The sequence below is a fragment of the Dermacentor silvarum genome, chromosome 1, assembly GCF_013339745.2.
Source record: "Dermacentor silvarum isolate Dsil-2018 chromosome 1, BIME_Dsil_1.4, whole genome shotgun sequence".
Classification (NCBI taxonomy): Eukaryota; Metazoa; Arthropoda; class Arachnida; order Ixodida; family Ixodidae; genus Dermacentor; species Dermacentor silvarum.
This window is the reverse complement of record NC_051154.1, coordinates 52893882-52916848: the sequence shown is the minus strand read 5'-3', so window position 1 is coordinate 52916848 and position 22967 is coordinate 52893882. Positions and strand designations below refer to the sequence as shown.

The window sequence follows — 22967 nt, the reverse complement described above, 5'->3', positions numbered from 1 at the left end:
AGCGACGCGAAAAACTCGGGGATTCCTGTGAAAATCAGAACACCATTAACTCCTACTGCCGCGCGGAAGAAATGAAGGGGAAAAAAAAAAAAGAGGCTTGGAATCATGCCGCAAACGTAATATGGGCATATTGCGTTTTGCCGTATTGGGCCTTCGGCTCCAATATGGCACAAGCACAAAAACGGTGGGTTAATTTCGTTCGCGCGCTGGTCGCGACAGTGGCCGACAGCCTCTGCTATACAAGGAGGGTAGCTCACCTCCTCGCACCATCGGCTCGCGACATTTTATTTGTTTTCATATTCACTATTATTAAACGATTTGTAAAATTTGTAGCGGAAGAAAGCTCCCCGCACGTATTTTTTTTTTTTTTTTACAATTTCCAATGTATTACCAACATTTCTTACCGATCCTGTTCGAGGTATTTTAAAGCTGTTGACTCTCACCGCTTATTCTTATGAAACGATGGCCGGCAAGTACTACTGATGGTTCTACAGAAGCGTAGCTTCGTACCCCTATCGCTGCTGTGGGACATTTATTGTTTAATGCTTGCCTCAAGGGCACCTCTCTTAAGCACATCGCAGCACGGCATAGCAAGTCGTACTTTCTTCCTCTAAGCTTCGTTTGTTAACGAAATAATGGCGCGAAGAGTGGGTGATCGAGAGTGGGCACATTTGTGCACGTCCTATACATTTCGGAAGATAGAAAACGTGCATATCTATACGAGTAAGTGGAGGCAGCTATACTGTGTGTGTCTACAAACTACAAAAAAAAAAAAAACAACAACAAAAAAACACGTAGCGTATAGCGCAATTTCTCGTGTTCAAATGGATTACCTGAAGAGGCGGACTTTACTTGCACAAAACATCGCAATGTCCATGTGGCTAACTAACAAAGTTTGCTAACTGAATTTTTAATTGTTCACTTAAGGATACATGCTGAAATTGCGAAATTAAAGCCGTATTGCAGTGAAGTCATCTCTGCTAAGCAAAAATCCTAGGACAACACCACTTTCGAGATATGATGCTAGGTACGTAAGTAACGTTTCACGCCGACTAGACATCTTATATCTCAGACAACTCCTGCGATAGCACTGACGGGCTGAAGTATCTTGAACTAACGAAACAACATATAGCCCCGATTGGCTGACCGAAAAACTAGTACCAATAAGCTAGCGCACCTGCGTTCTGCTATTTCGCAGAACACAGGTGTTCTGTCTCTGTTATTCGTGTGGGGCTTTTACCTCATAATAAACAATAAATCACGTCCATAAAACATTTGCAGCTGATGTCGGCTCATAGGAATCTCTAAAGCACACAGCTAGATCTCTAATGGAATAATGCATCATACTGAACCGCCTCTTTGATTTCCTGATATTTGGGCTACCCGTTTCTTGGTCAACTGGTTATCCATACTGCCGGATGCTCCAGCTTATATGACACGGAATTCTGACCCGTGCCAGTGAGCGCATCTCTGTTCGGCGTAATCAGACAATATATCACAGCATAGTAGTACATGTACCCATAGTGTCACTTCATAGGTATATCCAAAGCGCACAGACCTCGTGATCAAAACAGCGAACAAAACGACTTTATAGTTTTATTATATTTCTTATAGCCGCACCATTCTTGGGCCCCGGGTATGTGCCCATTCTTGGCCATTTCCCCCGGAATGGTCTATGTGCCACTGGGACACGAGGGTTGTGAAGCCATAAATGTATTTAGATATGTGTCGTACTTCTCTGTGCGTACACCTCGCATCAACATTCCTCCCTAGACAAGCATCATACATCGGCTGAGCACGTGCCATCAACTATACTGCTGCTTCCTCGCAAACTCAGACAACATTCGCGTCATTTAGATTCCAACGTTGCGTTGAATCCGTCTTGTTTCTTTTTCAGCCGATTTCGAGAACGGATATATCGAAATTGTGCTAGTCTTTGAATTCTCGGTAATGACGTCACCAATGCACGGCCCAAATTTCGCATATTTCTACACGTGTAGTGAAGTGAGGTAATTAGTGACTCTTTTTATTTAGATGCCTGATTCCATTGCGATTTACGATGCGCAGGCAAGTTCCGCCTCTTGCATAATTCTACCTGAAAAAGGCGGAACAGCGCTTTCTGTCATATATACGATATTTAAAAATCTATTCGAACTAAACAAAAACAGGTAGCACACCTCAGCATTATCTGCTGGTAGCTGTAAGACAAAAGTTGCACGTTTCTTCGAGCCCGGTAGGCGACGTGCCTTTTGACTAACAGCGAAGAACCGCGCAGTCGCGGACATCGACGAGCACGGTGTACCTCTTCGCTTTCATGTGTGGTCTCTATCGGAGTTTTACTGCAATGTGATTTAATAAAATGCCTTCGGATGACTAAGCATGCTTGTGCGCCACTGCCACCAACATTTTCTAGCATTTTTCGTGACAAAGGCAGGAAATGTGAGGTTAGCGAATTTCATATTTTATTTTTGCCCTTTCTAGACAACCCTTTGATGTGTGACTGCAGACTGGCTTGGCTCCTGGGACGGAATAGCGAAGTACGGACGCGAAGTTACCCGAAATGCGAGAGCCCGCCGTGGCTGAAGGGAACGCTGTTGCGTAACCTTACGAGGCAACAGGTGATCCGGTGGCAAGACAACTGCGAGCTGGGTTGCCGGTGCGACTGCCGCGAAGACTCCCTCGGTGAACGAACCATCGCCGTCGACTGCTCGTCGGCGGCACTCAACCGCACGCCGCAAGCATTCCCAGAAGACACGACGCGGCTGGAACTCCGCGACAACCGCATCGAAGGCCTTGACGACGCTCTCATCAAAGGCGCGCCACGCCTCGAAGTTCTATCGCTCAGAAATAATCTTCTGACCGGTCTCAATGTTACCCAGATTCCCGAAAGTGTTCGCTCTCTCGACCTGAGTGGCAACCGTATGAAGCGGCTCCCCTACGATCTCGTGACGGGGCGCAACTTGGTGACTTTGAGGCTGTCCGCCAACCCTTTCGTGTGCGAGTGCACCGACTACCCTTTCAGACAGTGGATCGAAGCTCATGGTCACACAGTAAGTTTTTCAGACGAGAATATTAGAGCAAGTCTAATTTACGAGGCGATCTGTTCACTTTTCGGAAACTATCTTTTCTCCATTATATTGTCGCCTGTATTTCGACTTTCTCCAGGCATTTATTTGTAAACCCTGTTTAAATGTCACTCTTTCTTTCCACCAGATTTTGGATGCTGGAGACATTGTGTGCGCGGAAAACCCCAATTCACCGGTGTCTTCGAAAGCGTTCGCGACTCTAGGACAGAAAGAGCTTTGCCCGGCAGCTGTACCAGGCGTCATAGCGTACCTGCTACCTGTCTTGGGTGAGTAGCGTGTGGAATGTGCGTTAGCAAAGTACTAAAGTGCGGTGAAGTGCGACAAGAGCATGCAGCTGAAGATAAGCCATAAGTCAAACAATGTTGGGGCGATATCGGTCGATAACGGCCTCAGGCGTGCGCGCTGAAGAAAAGAAAGGACGCCTCGATTAGTCCTCGTTGCACGTGTCTTGTAGTACTGTACGTGGCCCGGTTTCAGGGGGCACGTGCAGACGCTCCTTTAGGTACTCACACTGCGCGCACAAGTTGACTGCAACACAATCGTGCATGATATCTTCCGCATTCAAATGAGAATTATTTTAACAGCGAAGCTGTTTAAGCCAGCCGTAAAATCATCATCATCATCAGAATCAGCATTGGCTCGAGCGTCGTCGTCTTCTTCCACAGCTGGCTGCGTGGCCGCTAATCATTCCAGCGTGCAATTTCACTTCTCTTCTGTCGTTGTAATGGGAGGCAGCTTGCACTAGGCCGCGCAAAGCTCGAAACACAATGAAGCTGGCCGATCGATTGCGTCTCCTGGTATTTGCGTCTCCTAGGTTGAATTTGGTAGCAGCTAGGTTCGGCCTTGGTTATGCCTTAGTTGGGCTTGGTTATGCCAGGTATTTCTTAGGTTATGACGCAATCGATCGGCCAGCTTCGCTGTGTCTCGAGCTTTGCGCGGCCTAGTGCAAGCTTTGCCATTAAAAAAAAATTAATCAGATTTGTTGCACCCGCATAAATTTCGCTTTTGTGGTTATTTCATGTCGCCATTGCGAGAGCTGTGTGATAGAACTAAAATTGTTTAACCATTGTTTTACAGGTTCTGGAGGGGGGAGGGGGGAACCCACAACGTCATGTGGGTTGCGTGGCAGCGCACCTCTGAGAAATATGAGAGAAGGCAGACTTTGTTTTCAAACAACAAATACTAGTATCGTGTGAATTCCTTCCGGGCATGTGAACATGTACCAAGTTGCTCTCCAGCTGAACATTTCGCCTCGCAGACCATACAGCGTGTCTCATCGAAAACTTAAAAAAAAATTAATTGCCTGTGGCAGCTAGATATCACAATTCTTGTCCATGAGCTGGTCTACTCGAAGAGGCGGACATTACTTGCACAAAAAAAAATTGAAATGCATAATCGACAAATAACAAAAATTGACTAATTGAGGTTTCAGTAATTACCTTATGGCACATATTGGCATTTACAAATTCTAGCGGATGAGACTGCAAGGCATATCTACTATAAAATAATTGTGTGGATAACACCATTTACGAGATATACGCCGTGAACTTGCACTAAAAAATGCACTGTCGTTCCACTTACTGCATAAATGCATAAAACGTCGTTTTATGTATTGAAGCACAAAAGTAACTGGAACGCCAATGAATTTCGCCGCAAAGTTCGCGAATTATCTCGAAACTAGCGTCATCCTGAGAATTCGTTCCAAGTGGGATAATCCGCCTCGCAAACTCCACGGCTAGAATTTGTAAATTGCAATAAGGACGATAGGGTAATTAGTTAGAAATCTAATTAGTGAATTTTTGGTAATTAGATGATTATGCATTTCAATTTATTGTTGTGCAAGTAATGTCCGCCTCTTCGAGTAGACCAGCTCATGGACTAGAATTGTGCTATTTGGCACAGGCAATTTTTCAAACTGTTCGCTGAAACACCCGGTATATCGAGCCACTACGGCCGCTATGGCCTCTAGAACGTTAATTTGGGTATTCCCTATCACATTGCTCTCGGGGTACACAAAGTATGCGGTTTATGGCGATTCTGATGCTTGCTTTTTCGCTTTTATTATTGCGACAGCAATTATATGGACACTCCAGGCGCACATTCTGCCGTCGCCGTGAGGTTCCGTATAAAGTCCAAGGGCGATAAAATCGTTGCCGCGCGCCGTGTGCGCGAGTGAAAAAGCGTGCGAGGGTGAGCAGGCGATGGCGGCTCAATCTCGCGAAAGGGAGGAAAGCGGGCACGACGTGCACTGGCTTCCATCGCACGCGAGGCACCCAATGTTGCGAGGCGGGTGCGACTGTTTTCACAACAAATCCGTGCAGGGGCGGGGCCTCGCCTCGATGACGTAGCATCATTTTCTTTTGTTTGTTTTTTCCCTCTCTGTTTGGCGGCGGGAACAGAGAACATGCTGGGCTGTTGGTGACTAGGCACAACTGTGGCTGCTGTTTTTCTTCTTCTTTCTGGGGTTTTACGTGCCAAAACCACTTCGGATTATGAGGCACGCCGTAGTGGAGGGCTCCGGATTAATTTTGACCACCTGGGTTTCTTTAATGTGCGCTACAACGCAAGCACACGGGCGTTTTTCCATTTCGCAAAATGCAAAATACGAATAGCCGGGGGCGGGATTCGATCCCGCGACCTCGTGCACAGCAGCGGAACGCCTTAGCTGACTGAGCCACCCCGGCGGGTGTGTGGCTGCTGTTGAGGACTCAATGCTATTCCCAAATAAACGCATCACTGTTTTTATGGGATGGGATGGGTAACCTTATTGTAAGGTCCTGCGGGCTACGGGGCGCAATGCCCCATAGAGCGGGCTACTTCCACGTTGGGACCGGGAGTTTTAGCTCCCTGGCCACATCGTTGGCTCGCTGGACGCCCAGAGCTGTTCGGCCAGGTTCGTGCTGCGTAGTGCTTTTTGAAGCCTGGCGGAGTCTTGATGCTTGTTTGCGGGGGTCCGACCACACGGCCAGAGGAAGTGATGTACGTCTAGTGTTCTAAGGCAATTTTCGCAATATGATGTTGTGTATAGCTCAGGCATGTAGTGATGTAGTCTGTTCGGCGTGGGGTACGTGTTGGTTTGAAGCATTCTGAAGGTGATGGTTTGAGGCCTGGTGAGCTTATTGTTTTGATGATCCAGATATAATCTCACTATCAGGGAGGGAGCAGTCTACCTGACTGGAGCAGTATTTTTTTATTTGCGCACCACCTATCGCCTCGTTTTGGTACTCTCCATGGCTTTAATTCCCTGTAGAAAAGAGAGTGACAGAGTAAAGAAAACAAACAAAAAATCTTCGCAGAAAAAGCTTTAGCTACCATACTTGGGCTATCCAAATCACAATCTGAGCAAAAGAGGTTAAAGAAAAAGTTTTTCTTTAACCTCCTTGGTTTAACCCAGTCAAAATATGGCGTCTATGACATCACATCCCATCACTTTATTACCTTCGCAAATGCTTTTGGTATATATGCCATGAAAATGGTTTCGTGTATGTGGGTAAAGCTGCACTTTCTTTAAACCACGTTAAAGATAAGGCGACTTCCCACACTACCTACACTCGTGCAGCCGGTGAAGGTAAAAAGATTAGCCCAAACTTGGCAAAAGCATGGCCTTCGAGATTGCCTTTTGTTGCCCCAGATAGAACCGTCGCTGGGGTGTGAAAAATTTACTCTCTAAGGCCATGCTTTTATGCACTGCAAGCGCCGAAATTGGTAGGTGATACCCAAACCCGAGGACCATGAGTGGGCGGTCTGGCGGGACAGGGCCATTGCCGAGGATCTTGGAAGATTTTTCTCCGGCGATGGACCCCTGGCAACCTAGCCCCGGGAACCAACAGCCATAACCGTTGGACAAATAATGTTTATTCCTATTCTCCCAAAACACAGCGGCTATGGCGAGTTCCAGCTCACCCGAAGGCTTCTGGCGTTTGCAAGGCAGAAAAGCATTGCCGTCGAGTTTAACTTCCGTTATTCTAAGGGAGCTCTTGTTAGCGGTGAGATTTGAGTCAGAAACACATGGCATGTTTTGGACAGCAACCGTCGGTGACTATGACGCTTTTCGTATTTGGAGCCTGTAGTGCACAAAAAGCATGGCCTTCCAGATGGTTACACCGAGGTAGCCATCGCCCAGTCTTGCGATTCAGGGTGGCTCTAGAAGGGGGGAAAAAGAAAAGGGGGTGGGGGAGTGCCGCCCCACCCCCCTAGAAATTTTAGACCCCCTCTCATTACAGGTATTCTGTGCCTTCCCCTCGTCGCCGAAAGCTGGGTCCTTCAAGGGGGCAGGGTTCCTCTGGTGCGGTTTTGCCCATCACGTTTTTCGGCGCCTGCGGTCACTTCTGGCGTCCGCTGTACGAACAAGCATGGCGCCTGAGCAAGGAAAAAACGAAACCTTCGAGACTGTCAGCCCTAGGGAGCCGTCGCTGACATGAATGAAGGAAGTTTATTTCCTTCCTCCACGGTCGCTGGGGGTTGCGATGCGGGCACGACCTGCAATGACCTCAGCTTTTTTTCCATTTAAAGGTTCCTTAAGAGAAAGCTTTAGCTCGGGCCCAACTCCGACAGGGCCTATTCAAGTACATGTAAAACGCAGAAACGCTTTTCTGAGATAACCCCTGGACCGATTTTAATTGAATTTGTTGCATTTGAGAAAGTTAAATTCTAGTGACCGTTCGAAACAGAATTTCGATTTAGGGCCTGATATTTCTTTTTCAAAAATTCGAAACTTCGAAAAAAATAGAAGCACGCACTTTACAAATTAGTAGCGCTGCATCAAGAACAGCTATTGGGATTCTGTTATTAGATTATTCAAAGCGGACAAATTCGATATGTCAATTAATATCTTACGTGAATTCTGTTACGTTGTGTACAAGGGTTCTGCAAAAGCTGCATTTCCATATTGTTAAATTTTTCGAGTTGATGTGTAATATAACAATTTTGTCCGCCTTATATGCACTATTACATGCAATGCACAGAATTGTGATATCTTTCGTTGCTGAGTTGTAAACTTGATAATTTTGTTTTCTGAAAATTTGCGACTTTTGCCAATTTTTAATAAAAAACTGACTACCTAAATCGAAAATTCGGACCCAATAGTCGCCAGATTTTCAGTTTTTCTTTCAATAAAACAAACCTCCTCAAATTTGCTGTAGTGGTTGCCGAGAGAAACATTCTCCTTTTACATACATTATGATAGGAGCACCCGAGCTAAAGCTTCCTCCTAAAAAGTTCCCTTAAGTGGCCGGGTCTGGCTAGAGTGCCTCGATGCACGCGCCCGGAGCGCGCGGGTGTCAAGACACCCTAGGTGTGACCATTTCCAACTTACAACCCCCCCCCTCCCCCGCGAAATATAATATATAATGTAATAAAATAAGAATAATAAGAATACAACACGCATAAAAACACACGAACGAGCTTTACGCAGCTTCAATCGGTACTACTGGTTGGGCTTACACAGTCGTGCGCTCCAGCACCGTGTCATGTTATCATTTGGCCGCAGAAGCACTTCCCTTGTTTCAATAATATGGTGGTTTCCAGGCACGTCAATCTCCTTGATCTTCACTCCAGCTCCGATTCCGGCCTCTGGAACCACCCACTGCACCCTCGCCAGTCGACGGAGCACACTAGTGAGATCCTTAAACACTACACGCTTTCGCTCGACCACGCGGCACGCCACCGTGCGGATCTCGGCCGCATACTCCTCCGTCGGCCAGTTCGCCTACCTTGGTTATAAAGCTAAAGCACCTACTGCTTCGCTTCCTCATCACCGTACAGTGCCAGCACGTAGAGAGCCGTTTGGGTGTTCAGTTTGAACAGAACGTCTTCCGGCAGTGATGCATCACTTGTAACAGCAGGTTCGGGGCCGACGGGCAGAGACCTGGGTCGCTGGTCATCCACCGAGGGGCTCGTTGTCACGATAGACACGTCCGACGAAGCGCACGTCGTCACGACGCGGTGGCGTGCCTGGGACGCTGTGCCTCTAGTGGGAAAGTTCTCGTTCAACACGATCACATCGTCGTCGTGTTCGTCGTCGTTTCCAATTCCCGGCGCTGTCGATGGAAAAGATTCTGTGTCTCGCTCGCAGTCCATCTCGCTCAACAAAGAAATGACCGCTGTCTCTGGCTCGCAGTCCACCGCGCTGGTCAAAGAAATGACCGAAGAGCAAGGTCGCGCTTCGCGTTCATCTTCCTGCTCGAACAAAGCGGAGACGGTTGGAGCATCGGTTTCCCGATTTCGGTTCGCCTGGCGACTAATGAAGGTCATGTCGGTGTCGGGAAACGAAGATTGCAGCCCCTGAATAACCGCGGACTGTGGCGTCTTTCGGCGGACAGACAAATGGGGCCTGAGGGTCAGTCGGCACGGCATTTCTGTCAAAACTACTAGAGGGTCCAGCTGCTGTGCCAGAACCCTTTATCTAAACCGTCTTTCTCTTTGTTGTCGTCGTAAACTCTGGTTGAAGGAACGCGACTCCGTCGACCGCGTAAGCTTGCATTGCCTCTGAGGTAATTCGACTGTTGTCAAGTAGCTGCGTCTAGACCAGTGTTGATAACTCTCTGTGTATTCTCTTCATGAATCTTGGGGGAAAGAGAACACGGCTTCTCGAATCGTGAGGGCTTGCTTTGTGTCGGAGGGATTCTTATGGATCCCAGACGAAGGTTGAGTAGGACTGTAGGTATCGAGACTTTGAAAGCATGTAGGCGGGACAGGATCGTGATCTTATGCATCGTCGACATCGCTAGCAGCAGACTGCAGATGTACATGCTCGTCATACAGCTTTGGAGTCTGGAGACGTATAAGTCTTAGCATGTTTGCAATAGCAGCTTCCGCTTCTGCGTAATCCGAAGTGCTCGTTTCTTTATCGGGCTGGTGTTTAGTTCCTTCGTATGGACGAGAGTTAGTCGGGGCGTCAACCCTTGTGGCCAGTGCCAGGGAAGCCTCCGCGTTCTGCGTGCATAGCGAATTGTCGCTCTTGTCACTGGTGCGGACTAGCGCCGATTGTTGTGCTGCGCCACAACCAAGTTGATTTCCGTGACCTGCAGGAACCCTTCTGTTATGACTCGTAAAAGGTTGGCGCCTGTCACCGCTGGAAGTCTGCAAGAACGCATTATGTCTATCGAGCTCGTTTGGTTCCTTCGAAGCAGGCTTGCCTTCGCCCTTCCAGTGTTTGTCCTGCAAGGTTCGCTTAGGGAAAGCGCATGGGTCAACGTCTGAGGGATATTTGACCTTGGATCTGACCCTCACTTCTTCCTCAGACCCGGTATCGGTAGCCTTCCTTTTAGAAACTTGTTTATTTTCCGTCTTCGTCTCAGCAGTAGCTGACTTGAGCATTTTGGACAGCTTGCCTTCAGCGTTGCTATCGGATGAGCCGGGACGCTTTGTTCGGAAGTACGTCTTGGTCACGTCGCTGTATGCGCCTCGCAAGCTGCCTCTGAAGCCGTATGACGCGTTCGCGCCTCTTTTTACCCCGTCTGCAGCAACACCGTTGGCAGTGCTCGGTCTGTCTCTCGACTCGCATGGACCACAAGGCCCTGCTTCTGCACGGCGTTGTCCGTCCCGTTTGCCGCCACGTTCACGACATTCGTCGTCAGCAGACCTAAACGAGTCATGACGAGTCGTCTCGTGCTGCATGTGCTGCCCGCTCTCCATCTCGTCTCTAAACATCACTTCATTCGGCAGAAACGAAGTCTCATAGTGAGCCCGGTCTGCCGTGGCGGAGCCGTCGCCCTGTTGATCCGGCCGGTGGCGTTCTTGTCTGTCTTGCGCGTCCGCCGAAATGCCGCCGCAGCTGCGTCGTGACTGGTGTGGTACGTACGGGGTGCTGCTGCCCGCTTGCTGGTTGTTTACCCAGTCGCCCTGAAGGCGAGGAAGAGGTCGGTTAAGGAAGCCGCCCCGGCCGCCGCGTCCTCCTCCGAAGAGAAACGGTGTCTCCGCAGGAGTTCCACGCCTGTGGAATGGCCTCCACTGCATCGGATGACCGCGAACGGTCCACGGTGGCGGCGGTGTACACTGCAGCAGCGGCGGCCGCTGCCAAGGGCTGATGCACGGACTCAAGCCGCAGCCTCCGCGGAGCGACGCGTTGCCTCCGTCTACTCCACGCGGTCGAAACGGTCGCCTCCTGTCACGGTATGGCACAGGTGGCCGGGGGAGGCTTCCGTAATTGCCGAACAGAGAGTAGTTGGGTTCGCAGGAAGTCCCAACGGCGCCGGCGTCGTCATTTTGAGAAGCGCAGTGGCTTCTTCCGTAGGCGCTGTAGTAACCATGGCGCTCGCGATGGTCCTCGTCATGGGCTTCACAGTATCGAGGCGCCTCCGCCGGTTCCAAGAATGCCGGTGCTTGCAAACAGCCGTCGCCAAAGGTCTGTTGGTCGTGGCTATCGGACAACAACCATATCTCCGGGTCCAGGCGGTTGGTAGGGGTGAGGTAGCTTGGTCTTGCCTCACAGTTGGCCATGTCGTCTTTATGAGACGCGTTCGAATGGTCTTTTGCGTCTCCTTGCGGGCACGCGACCCGGCGCCTCAGACGATAATGATGATGGTCCTCTTTTATAGCTCGTGCCCACAAAGATTTTCGTTGCTCACCCAATTTCGTCTTTTACGGAGATAAGTAGTAGTATTTATAGAAGAGTTGCCTGGGCGGCGTATATTGAAAATCTATAGAAGGCGTATGCCTTAGCAACCGCGGTTGAACGCGATTGGCTGAAACGCCACCGGTGACGCTCTGATGTCAAGACAGGAGTATTATTGCCTTTGCGTGTCGTCCACGATAGGTTAGGTTAGGTTTAGTTAACGTAAAATGCGACAGGTGGTGCGGTGTACTCTCACAGTGGTTGCAAAGGCCGTCGAGCGTCACCGGCGGCGTTTCAGCCAATTTCAGCCAGACGGCGTTTCAGCCAAATGCACTACGCAAGTAGTGCATTTGCGCTATCGATGTTGCCGTTGGCGTCGTCATGCTGTCCAGCTATCCACGATGTATGCGGGGCCCGAACGTGGTGAATTAGCATGCATCCAGAAAGTCGAAGTGCGTTTGGCTCCAAAAGACAAGACGACGCACCGTCCCGCGCCACGCAATCGGCTCTGTCGGAGCCGCGACACAATTTCTGGCTTCCAGTGCTGGCATGAGTGTTCTGCGCACACACTTTAGTGTTCCTGCTGAGCAGCTCTGGGCATACCACGCCATGAGGAAGTTAAACGTGTGCACCCTTTCTGTGGACGCTGATAATTGGCGACGGCTTTCCTACGGTCTGATCTCGTACACCTTGGCGCGACACCTGCAACGCCGCTGGTACTAGCCATTCTATCGCTGACAGAGTGCGCTATTTGCCCAGAGATCTTTGGCGCCCGGTCGCGTGTGACATTAGTGGGGGGGACTGAGATGCCACTCCGCGCGTGCACTCGCTACGTTAAGCGACGCTGTCAGCCTACCTATTATGCTCGAATGTTACAGCAAAGGTGTATAGCTCTACCTTCCAATGGGTCTTTCATGTCCGTAGGCAAAACCTCGGGAGGGGCGCGTGCCGGGTGCCCGCCGGGTTCCTTGCAGCACGAGCAGATGGCGCTCGCTACCGCGGCAGCGATGGCGACAGCCGTGCGGGGGAAACATTTCGCGCATGGGTGTAGCCAGGGGGTGGGGGGGGGTTCAACCAGCCCCCCTCCCCCCCCTCCCGGATTTTGTTGCGCACCCCCCTCCCCCCACTTAAGGCCTGTATACACTCGAGCCGCCCATCGCTGCAAGCCGCACCGTACGCGGGCGGTTCAGTGGCGGCGGGCAGTCGGCGCAACCATGCACGAAATTTGATGGGTGCGACTGTTTTCGCAACAAATCCGTGCAGGAGCGGGGCCTCGCCTCGATGACGTATCACCATTTTCTTTTTTCGACGAAGACGACGCCGCTCGAACGCAATCATGTGGTTGGCATGAATGCATGCTCCGGAGGCGTGGCTGTATGGCATAGTGGTTACGACGCTCGTTTCTTTCGTGGTATCACCATTTTCTTCTCTTTTTTCCTTTCTGTTTGGCGGTCGGTTGTTCTCTCTTGGAAGCGAAGCGGCGGTCGTTGGGGTGTTGCGGAGCGCCGCGTAGCAACACCTCAAATAAATAAATACTGCTCCAGTCAGGTAGACTGCTCCCTCCCTGATAGTGAGATTATATTTGGATCATCAAAACTTTGATGCGTTTATTTAGGAGTAGCATCCATCCCTTAACAGCAGCCACAGTTGTGCCTAGTCACCGCGGCTCGTAGCTTTGTGCGTGCTGAGTGTTCTCGGCGCTCAGTTTGCGTTGAAGCAAAAGACCTCACGAAGGTCGCTCGCTGCTGCCGCCGCGTTTCCTCACGCCATCGTTTTGATGGCAAGTGTCCGCGGTCATCGAGTGTGATGTGTTCATGTTTGCTGTGCGCGCTAGCACCGTGCTTGTTAATTTAGTTAGCAAGCGAATGTTTACAAGTTGATACAACCGACAAAAGTACTATCCTTATTTCGTATGGCTCTCTGCTAATTTACTATCGCAATTGATGCTTCGACTTTCAGGCGAAACTGCGCCTTTTTTATGCCATCTACTCAGTGCGCGAATATAGCGTCATCATCATCGCCATCCATCATCATCACTCGTAATTTTGACCACCGCCAATCCCATGAGCTCGCCTCTCGAGCCACGAGCAAGGAGAACGCGCTCTTGATCTCGGCAAGGCTGGACGCTGAAGCCGCTGCTCTGCTCGATCATTTCCTTGCCAGGGACGACGACACGCCACGTCGGCCGCCTTAACATCGTCCGTATACGGCGCCATTACTCGACGTTCATCTGCTGCCTTGGTCAACCAACTGTGCTTGGTGAGCGCCGAGTCAGTGGGTAGGCTGAGTGGTGGTTCACCACTTAGCCACGTCACTACTCCGATGAAGCGAGGGCGGCCAAACTGGTGCCCTTCCGACCAGCGGTCCTTGACAGCTTCATGCTGGGACATATGGAAACTCCGCATCTACTCGGAGTTTCACCTTGGACGCCTGGAACCTGTCACGAAACCCGTCGTGGAGCTGGCACGGTATGGTGTCGTAATCCGGGTGGTGGCCGTCCGTTGGGGCTACCACACGCGGACGGGCTGCCTATACTCCGAGCTCCATCTTGGATGCCAGGATCGCCCCCTCACGGGACCCGCCGTGCAGTTGACGCGGTATCACGACGTAATCCGGGTGGTGGCCGTCCGTTGGTGCTACCATACGCGGACGGGCTGCCTGTACTCGGAGCTCCATCTTGGACGCCAGGATCGGCTCCTCACGGGACCCGCCGTGGAGTTGACGTGGTATCGCGTCGTAATCCGGGTGGTGGCCGTCCGTTGGGGCTACCACACGCGGACGGGCTGCCTGTACTAGGAGCTCCATCTTGGACGCCGGGATCGGCTCCTCACGGGACCCGCCGTGGAGTTGACGCGGTATGGCGTCGTAATCCGGGTGGTGGCCGTCCGTTGGGGCTACCACACGCGGACGGGCTGCCTGTACTCCGAGCTCCATCTTGGACGCCAGGATCGCCCCCTCACGGGACCCGCCGTGGAGTTGACGCGGTATCGCGTCGTAATCCGGGTGGTGGCCGTCCGTTGGTGCTACCATACGGGGACGGGCTGCCTGCACTCGGAGCTCCATCTTGGACGCCAGGATCGGCTCCTCACGGGACCCGCCGTGGAGTTGACGCGGTATCGCGTCGTAATCCGGGTGGTGGCCGTCCGTTGGGGCTACCACACGCGGACGGGCTGCCTGTACTCCGAGCTCCATCTTGGACGCCAGGATCGCCCCCTCACGGGACCCGCCGTGGAGTTGACGCGGTATCGCGTCGTAATCCGAGTGGTGGCCGTCCGTTGGGGCTACCACACGCGGACGGGCTGTCTGTACTCCGAGCTCCCTCTTGGACGCCAGGATCGGCCCCTCACGGGACCCGCCGTGGAGTTGACGTGGTATGGCGTCGTAATCCGGGTGGTGGCCGTCCGTTGGGACTACCACACGCGGACCGGCTCCCTGTACTCCGAGCTCCATCTTGGACGCCAGGATCGGGCCCTCACGGGACCCGCCTTTACACGGACGGAGCTCGACCTCGGGCTGCAGGAGCGGTCGCTCACAGAACCCGTCGTGGAGTTGGCACGGGTACGTGTCATCCGAGTGGTGTCCGTGCAGAGGTGCTCGGTATCATTGCGATTCTGCGTATGCTATCCAATCTGTGGGCGCGTATTACCTGCCGTTCATTTGCTTGTCCCGGCCACCCACCTGTGCCTGGGGATCTCCGGCGAAATGGGCAGCGTGAGCTGCGTCGCCCTGGCCACTGTAGATTGCCAGATGCTGGTGCGGTGCGTTTGCTTGGATAGGAGACGTCCCTACTCGGATTAAGAGAGGTCTGCCAACTCGGTGCCCTTGGACAGTGTGCAGCTGCTCTGCCTTGACATTGGTAATGACTCTGGCATGGCCCGCTGAATATACTCTTCAGTTTATTAAGCGGATACTTTTTCGATAAAATAAATGCCGATGATCGCCATGCTTCTTTCTCCCTTGTTTGTGGTATAGCCGGTTGGTAGTCCCAACCGACCATACCACAAATATTTTTCTTTTTGGCGCCATGACATTCGCCTTCATCGTTATTGATATAGACGACCGCTGACGCGCATTTAGCGCAAGAATAAGAAACGCTAGAGCGCCTGCTTTCAGAAGCCGCGTCTTACGGAACGGAACCACAGCTCACGGAACCATCGGCACCATGTCTGGCCTGTATACGCTGGCCGCGGCGGCTTTCTTTCTGCCAGCCTCCACAATTACTATTTTAATCGTGTTATATTTAGAGGTAAAGAAGAGCCGGCAGCTTGCTTGGCACTGGTCCAAACATGTTGCCCGTATTTAGAGTCCGCTGCGTCGGGCGCTATTCACGACAAATATCGCGAAAGTGAAATCATCCTCGAAGGTGATCATCCGGAAATGGGGGCCTATAGGTTTACTCGTAGGGAGGGCGGCGCACAGCCATGTGAACTCGGTCCCCCAGCCAGGAATGTGTTCTTATGCGCTCGTGCAGCGGTGCCATTTCATCGTTCATGGCCGTTGTACTAACTCGACGCTGGGTTCATGGTTCGATCTCTCGTGTGAATATACACCTTCAACAGCTCCCTGTTTGCCTTTTCGTCAATGTCGTCGAAAGTGGAGCGGGGAGCAAGATAAGGGGGTCAGTGGGCCCTTTTATTGTCCGGTTGATGATCCTGGCCGGCCATTGCAGCAGTGAGCAAGCAACTGTTGCCATATGTTCCCCTTTTTCACCTCACGCAGCAAGCATAATTTGACGTGCCTGCTCTACGTTGCCAACGGACAAAGCGCCTTGTAGATACTATCGTACCTATCGCGTATTTCTGATCCATATAATGCTACAGTGCGCAATACGATGTCAGGCTTCACTACGGATTGCGAAGCAAAGCAGCAGAGGAAGCTGACTATGTACTTGTTCCGCTCGTATATAGGGCTGGGCGAAGTACGTGGTGCAGCAAAACTTTGCTGACTGTTAATTAGTGGGGACGTGCGACGCACATTGGATAAGTTTACTTGTCGCGAGGACTCCATTATTACGGCTGTTCATGACTACGACACCGTGCTGCGCAGTCGAAAAAAGTAGCCGTCATGACCGCATTTGAATGACCACACTACTGAGCATGTCCGCTGGCAAGAAATATTGGACTTACTTTGATTAGCAAGAATGAATTTCCCATTGTGTTCCACATTTTAAGACGCAACCATTTCACTCACGATAAATGTCGTACATTCGCCTGCCAGAAATAGAAAACAAAGAAAAAGGGTGTCGATCGGGGTTAACAGTTGTAATGATGGTGTCTCGGACGCAATTTATACACAAGGGTGGAAGCTTAGACGACGGGCTTGCTTACGTTTTATTGTGATAGCAATTTTATGGACACTCCAGGTGCATTTCTGCCGCCGCCGTGAGTTTCTGTATAAAATTCAAGAGCGATAAAATCGTCGCTGTGCGCCGTAGGCTCTATGCGCGAGTGAAAACGCGCGACGGTGATCTGGCGATCGCGGCTCAATCTCGCGCACGCAAGGGAGGAAAGCTGGAAGGAAGCGCGCCGTGTTCCATTGCGCTCAACGCTTCGGGGGGAGGGTATGGATGGGGGGGGGGGGGGGGGGGGTGTTCTACTCGGGACGGCCGGCTGTATCTTCCTGACTCCGGCGTTTTGACAGTCGGAGTTGAACATGTCTGAGAATAAATTAGGGACAGTTTAAAACGACGGATCGACTAGGAGCAGAGACCAAATATTTCTAATAGTTGTTTGTGTTCCTGATAAAATCAGTTTGTGCCATCGCACTATACTCCTGTTAACACAAGGGTGTGCCTTTCGCAATTTGTGTGTATTTCTGGTGGAATGAAGCGTTGTTAATTACATTTGCAAACTATGACGGACTCATGAAGGCTCAGCTTCATTAGTTTTAAATTTCGATTAGCGATCGACAGACTTCAGTTCGCTTTTATTTCTCCCATCGACAAAAGACAGAGGCAGATCAGAATTATATCGAAGAGCCTTGTTCACAGGCACGCCGATGACTCTCTCCCCGCACAGTGTCGCTGGTGATCGCGCTGGCGCTGTCGGCGGTCTACCTGCGCTACAAGCGCGAGCTGAAGGTGTGGCTGTACGCGCGCGGCGTGTGCCGCTCGCTGCAGTGCATCAAGGAGGACGAGCTGGACGAAGAGAAGCTGTTCGACGTGTTCCTCTCGTTCAGCAGCAAAGACGCCGGCTGGGTGCACGCGCAGCTGCTGCCCGGCGTCGAGGCGCTCGGTTTCTCGGTCTGCACCTACGAGCGGAACTTCAAGGGCGGCTTCCTGCTGCAGGACATCATCCGCGACGCTGTGGCATGCTCCAGGCGCACGTTGCTGCTGCTCACGGGGTGCGTATCAACGGCGACCATTTCGCTACACATGTGCAGTGTACTAGCGTGCTTGGTACATTGCAAGGGGCGTTTATAAATTTCGTATTCGTGTCACGAAGGAACAGAGAGGTTAAGCGATGAGGCTCGGGTGGGAGCATAACATGAAGCCATACTCACGTATAACCTGCTCCCGTATTTGTCCAACAGTTATCCGCCGGTCAGCAAAGCACCAGAGCCCCCACTTGCGCATCAATTTCTGGTTCACCATCGAGCGCCGGTTGGCCGCTCCGTTATTCGTCGTCGTGGCTTATTCAACCGCATTGAAATCACCTGCGCTATTTCGCAACATTGTCATATGCTGGGGCATTTTCACTGTACACCGCCACCAGCTCGGCATTAACTCCTTTGCATTGGGTCCCTTGAAATGCAGAAAGCGGATCACTAATCGTGCTTCAACTTTCCCGATGGAAGCTGGCATTTTCGGCAGCGCTCATTGGCCATATCTGGTCCTTGCGCCACAAAACACCACATACCATCATCAATATTTTGTTTTGATGTCTAGGAGTGTTCCGTGGTACTATATAGAACAACATTGTTATATTCCGCTGAAACTAGGGAGACGTGCGCTCATTTTGATACCTATAGTGTGCGCCTGTTCCAAATGTATGGTACCGATAATGCGAACTTTATGAACGCCCTTCGTATATTGTTGCCTGTAACCTATAGCTCGGAGCCGAAAACCGTGCCGCTGCATGATTCCACGTGCATTAAGAAGCTGAACATCTCCGGAGCCTCGTTGTCCGTGCAATTCGCCGCACTGAGTCATGAAAGCTGCTAAAGAAAGTTATTCTCAAAATTCGAAGCTTCCGTCGAGGCACGTAGGCGCGCACGATGCTGACTACGATGCATGCCGCCTGTAGGCACGGCAGCAAAACTGACTCGTCGGTAACTGCTAACTCTCGGTGGCGCAGCGTTGCGCAGGCAAATTGGAGATATTTGTTTTATTCTGCACCAAATAATTCTTCTTTATTTCGCTGTTTGCTTAGTTTTCTTTAGTTTCACGTGATGAAGCCAGAATGAGGCACAATTAAAGTTTTAATGCGAAGCATTCTTTGCCACATACCAGGCATGCACTTTACGCAGATAAGTAGGTTCCTGTTGAGCCTTGTTTCGGGACTCTTTAATCTAAAAAAGAAAAGAAAAAAAAAAAGAGGATATTCAACGTCTAGTTCAAGTCGATGAAAGACAATTCTTCCCGGGCGAGTTGGGGTGAGGAGAATGCGGTCAATGAACCGCATAATTTATTGCGAGAGCCGCAATAGAGCGACAGCGTTTGATCGACGTCAGCTATGGAGGTTGAATCGCCTTCAAACTTCTTGTCGTCAGTTATAATAATAATAATCGCCATCATCATCAGTCATCGTCATCTGTTTTGTCACATTTTCAGACTGCACTATGTGTTCGGTATCGGCCAACGACAGAGGCTAGAAACAGACGTTAGAAACAGACACACCTCACACGGGAAAGTGGCGGCAACTCGCCAAGGATGTCATCGTTTTCAAAATTGCCTGTCCGATGATGGGAGTGAACCAGGGTATCTCAGCACAAAAGCCCGAATCTCTACACATCAGGCCAGAGACGTATATACCCATATGTATATCGTACCAACGCCAATTAGACGACGCGTGCGTCAGCTCGCATAGCAACAAATTGCTTTAATGAATGAAAGCACATGCACGTGTGCCAGTAACGCGTTACCTTTTTTGTTAACTTAGTAACGTGCCCGTTACCTTTTCTGAACTGTAACGTCACATCACCAGTTACTTCTAATTGCAGAACCCCCCTCCCCCAAACAAAAATAAAAAGATAAAATTAAACAAACAAACAGATAAATAAATAAATAAATAAATAAATAAATAAATAAATAAATAAATAAATAAATAAATAAATAAATAAATAAATAAAACAACGTAGATCACCTGAACTAAAGTGGTGTGGCAAATTAACAAAATTTGCGGGTGCTCTCGCCGACCCTTCTCTCGCCTCGCATGCATGCAACAATACACGTGCCCTTGATGATGCAAGCAGCAAACCTAACTAAAAAGTACAAATTACCCATCAAACATTAACGCGCGCGCGCACGCGCGCCGGGCGCGCAAATATTTTCTTTAGAACAATGTTATTTATGCATGTCGTATTTTGTAGCTAACGTGTGGCGGTAACGCGTTCCATTTATTTGATCGAACGTTAAGACTAACGTGTTGTTTGCACCTTCTTCGGTAACGCTTACAACACTGCGAGCAGCTATAGCGTTTTGAGACGCGTTCGGGATAGGGCCCAATTTCTCCAGTACTTTTTCCACTTGGCAGCTAGCACATTGAGACGCTTGAGACGTAATGTGACTCGATGGGACCAGCTCAGGTCATAACGGAACAGGTTGCTCGAGTCACTGAATCTACTTTACACAAGCATGTTGGCCCGTTTGATAACGCTTTGCAGAACACCAAAGATGCTGGATAGCCAGTTAGTTACTCGCAGTATGCTTCGCATAACATCGATTCCCTCAGTGCATGAAATGAGCATAATGTCTTTCAAAAAGCGAAATGTGAGTGAGACCAAGCATTCGTTTTTATCGAAAACTGTGTATAAAGTATAAAAGTGAGTATTAAAGTGACTAGTAAAAGGAAATCACATAATAGCGTGTCCTTGCAAGAGTACTTGCGACCGTGTCTGTTGCTACTGCGAACCTGAGCGTGTCATATGTGCGTGCTTCGCACATCTCCTCCACACCGGCTGCAGGAACTTTTTGGAGAGTGAATGGTGTCGCTGGGAGTTCCGTCTGGCGTACCAGCGCGCTCTCGACGACCACGTCAACCGGTTGGTGATCGTGCTTGTCGACGAGGTCGCTCCCGGGTCACTGGACGAGGATCTCCGTGCATACGTGCAGGCCACGAATTACGTACGCTGGGGAGAGCCGTACTTCTGGGACAAGTTGCTGTACTCGCTTCCCAAGAGAAACGCCAAACGGAAGCTCATCGTCGACAGGCGGCAGGAGTACCCCGTGACACATATCACCGGCGCCGTACAGGAATAGGAATAAAATGTGCTTCGCTAGTCCACAGGTTTGACGCCACTTGTAACCGACGCGAAGATACAGCGCTTAGTAAGACCTTGCGGACGACTCCGAGAGAATTCCGAGCTGCGGAGGATTGTGGGGGTTCTTAATAAGGAGCGTACCAAAATGAAGTAAAACAGTATAGGCGGCGTCGTATCCACACGCCAATATTTTATGTACATTTAAAAAAAGAAGGGGGAGAAAAACAGGGTGGAGGTTTACCACAGGGTTTTTTTCTGCGTTTTCACTTGGTACTCTACTTAAGTAATTTTAACTGGTGGTTTTTGATGGAGAGGTTGGAAGCAAATAGCTTCTGGAGGCACCATCTCAACCCCCCCCCCCCCCAAAAAAAAAAGAAAAAAATTGTAAATTCGCCCATGCAATCGGTCACGAATGAACGAAAAGTTGTTTCAATGAACGTCAGTTTCTGCAGGTAGTGTTGACCATGCACATCTGAATGAACGCACGAAGAACGTCGATCAGATTTAGCCATGCGCGAAGAGTCCGGTTTTTGCAGCCGACCCAGAAATGTATGGATTCGACATTAAAATGTTCGAGGATATTGCAAGTGTCTCAAGGGAAACAGAAGCACCGCTACGACCTGAGTGTGCCGACGGCAGTATAGTGCTATATAGTGAATGTGCGAGATGGCAGTTTAGAGTGATGTTCCAATGGCTGCGGAAGACTGACTGGCTCGAAACCGTGAAGAGCACAAGAGTCGTTAGCTTGTGCACGAGTCAGCCTGTTAGATGCGCGAGAACCAGAGCTCTCCTTTGCTGATCTTCAGGATGAAGAAGGAGAAGCCAAATTGTCGTAAGCACGACATGTGCTAAAGTCGCTGGCGGACCTAACTGTGTGAATTCGGTCGTTTCTCAAACCCAAGTGTCGCTTCTGCCCTGTCCAGACAGCAGCTCTCTCCCATATGTGGAAATGCTCCATAAAGTACCGTCCCCCCCCCCCCCCCCCGGAACCTTAAAACCATTAATTAGTAGCGAGGAGCTGTGGGAGACTGCCCTGCGCAGCTCCGATCTCACCCTGCAGGACCGAGTCCTGAGGTGGGCTGAGGAGGTAGCGGAGGCCTACCACGACTGGTAGGCGGACGTCTGGCAGCACAAGGTGCTAAGACTGGAGCACACAGGCCTCCCTCTCTCCCCCCCCCCCCCGGACCCTCCCCTTTCTTAAAAAGGGAAATAAAAGTTCATTCATTCATTCAAAACGGGTAGCTGGCCGATGCCGTCATCCGCCTCTTAATGCCGAAGAGGTCTTGAAGTAGGGAGTAGATGTCTGATGAAATGTGAGCAATGTGTTTATTTTACATATTTGCAGGAGTTGAGGAGGATACCAAAGACTATTGAGGCTTTTTCTTTTAATGCAATGACTTTATCTAGGTCCCTAGACCAGGGAATCTGGTGAGGTGATGCAAGGCCATTGAGAGGGGCCGTAATTGCCGTATAAGACACCGCCTACTAAGACTCTTCCCGACCTAGCCTTCGAAGTGGAGAGACAGTGTAGCATCACCCGCGCTGCCCCGGTGTGCGAGGTGAAGAGCAGGTGACGCAAAGCGCTGGCTATCACTGCCGGGGCTAATCCTGTAGACATACACAAATACCCAAGAAAGTGAAAGGGAAAATGACCGCCGTGGTAGCTTGACTGATGAACCACCGCCCGCGTAATGCGGGAGATGTTGGTTCGGCTCGCACCTCCGGGGAGTTGTCGTCCACTTTCACTTCTTTTTTTTTTTTTTTTTTTGCTTACACATTTCAGTTAAACGTATCTGTTAGTTTCTAAATGCTTTCTCTGGCTTCGTTGTTTTTCTTTATGTGGTGGTTGATAACAAAAAATCGAGGCTCTCGAATCCCCTTATTCTTCGCGCTCGCCGTACCAGTGT

General features: G+C 50.4%; 1 protein-coding gene across 2 annotated transcripts in view; it reads left to right on the top strand.

Moving 5' to 3' along the window:
* LOC119463191 (protein toll-like) overlaps nt 1–21079 on the top strand; it is a 28180-nt gene extending 7101 nt beyond the window's left edge. The window contains exons 3-6 of one of the 2 annotated variants that reach the window (XM_037724118.2): nt 2482–3050; nt 3214–3352; nt 17658–17982; nt 20764–21079. In XM_037724118.2, coding sequence (XP_037580046.1) covers nt 2482–3050; nt 3214–3352; nt 17658–17982; nt 20764–21058 — 1328 coding nt within the window. In that variant the 3' untranslated portion in view covers nt 21059–21079. Of the gene's footprint in view, nt 1–2481; nt 3051–3213; nt 3353–7309; nt 7741–17657; nt 17983–20763 lie in introns of those variants that run through there. The other variant, XM_049668089.1, reaches the window with a different exon arrangement.
* The last annotated feature ends 1888 nt before the right edge of the window (nt 21080–22967 follow it).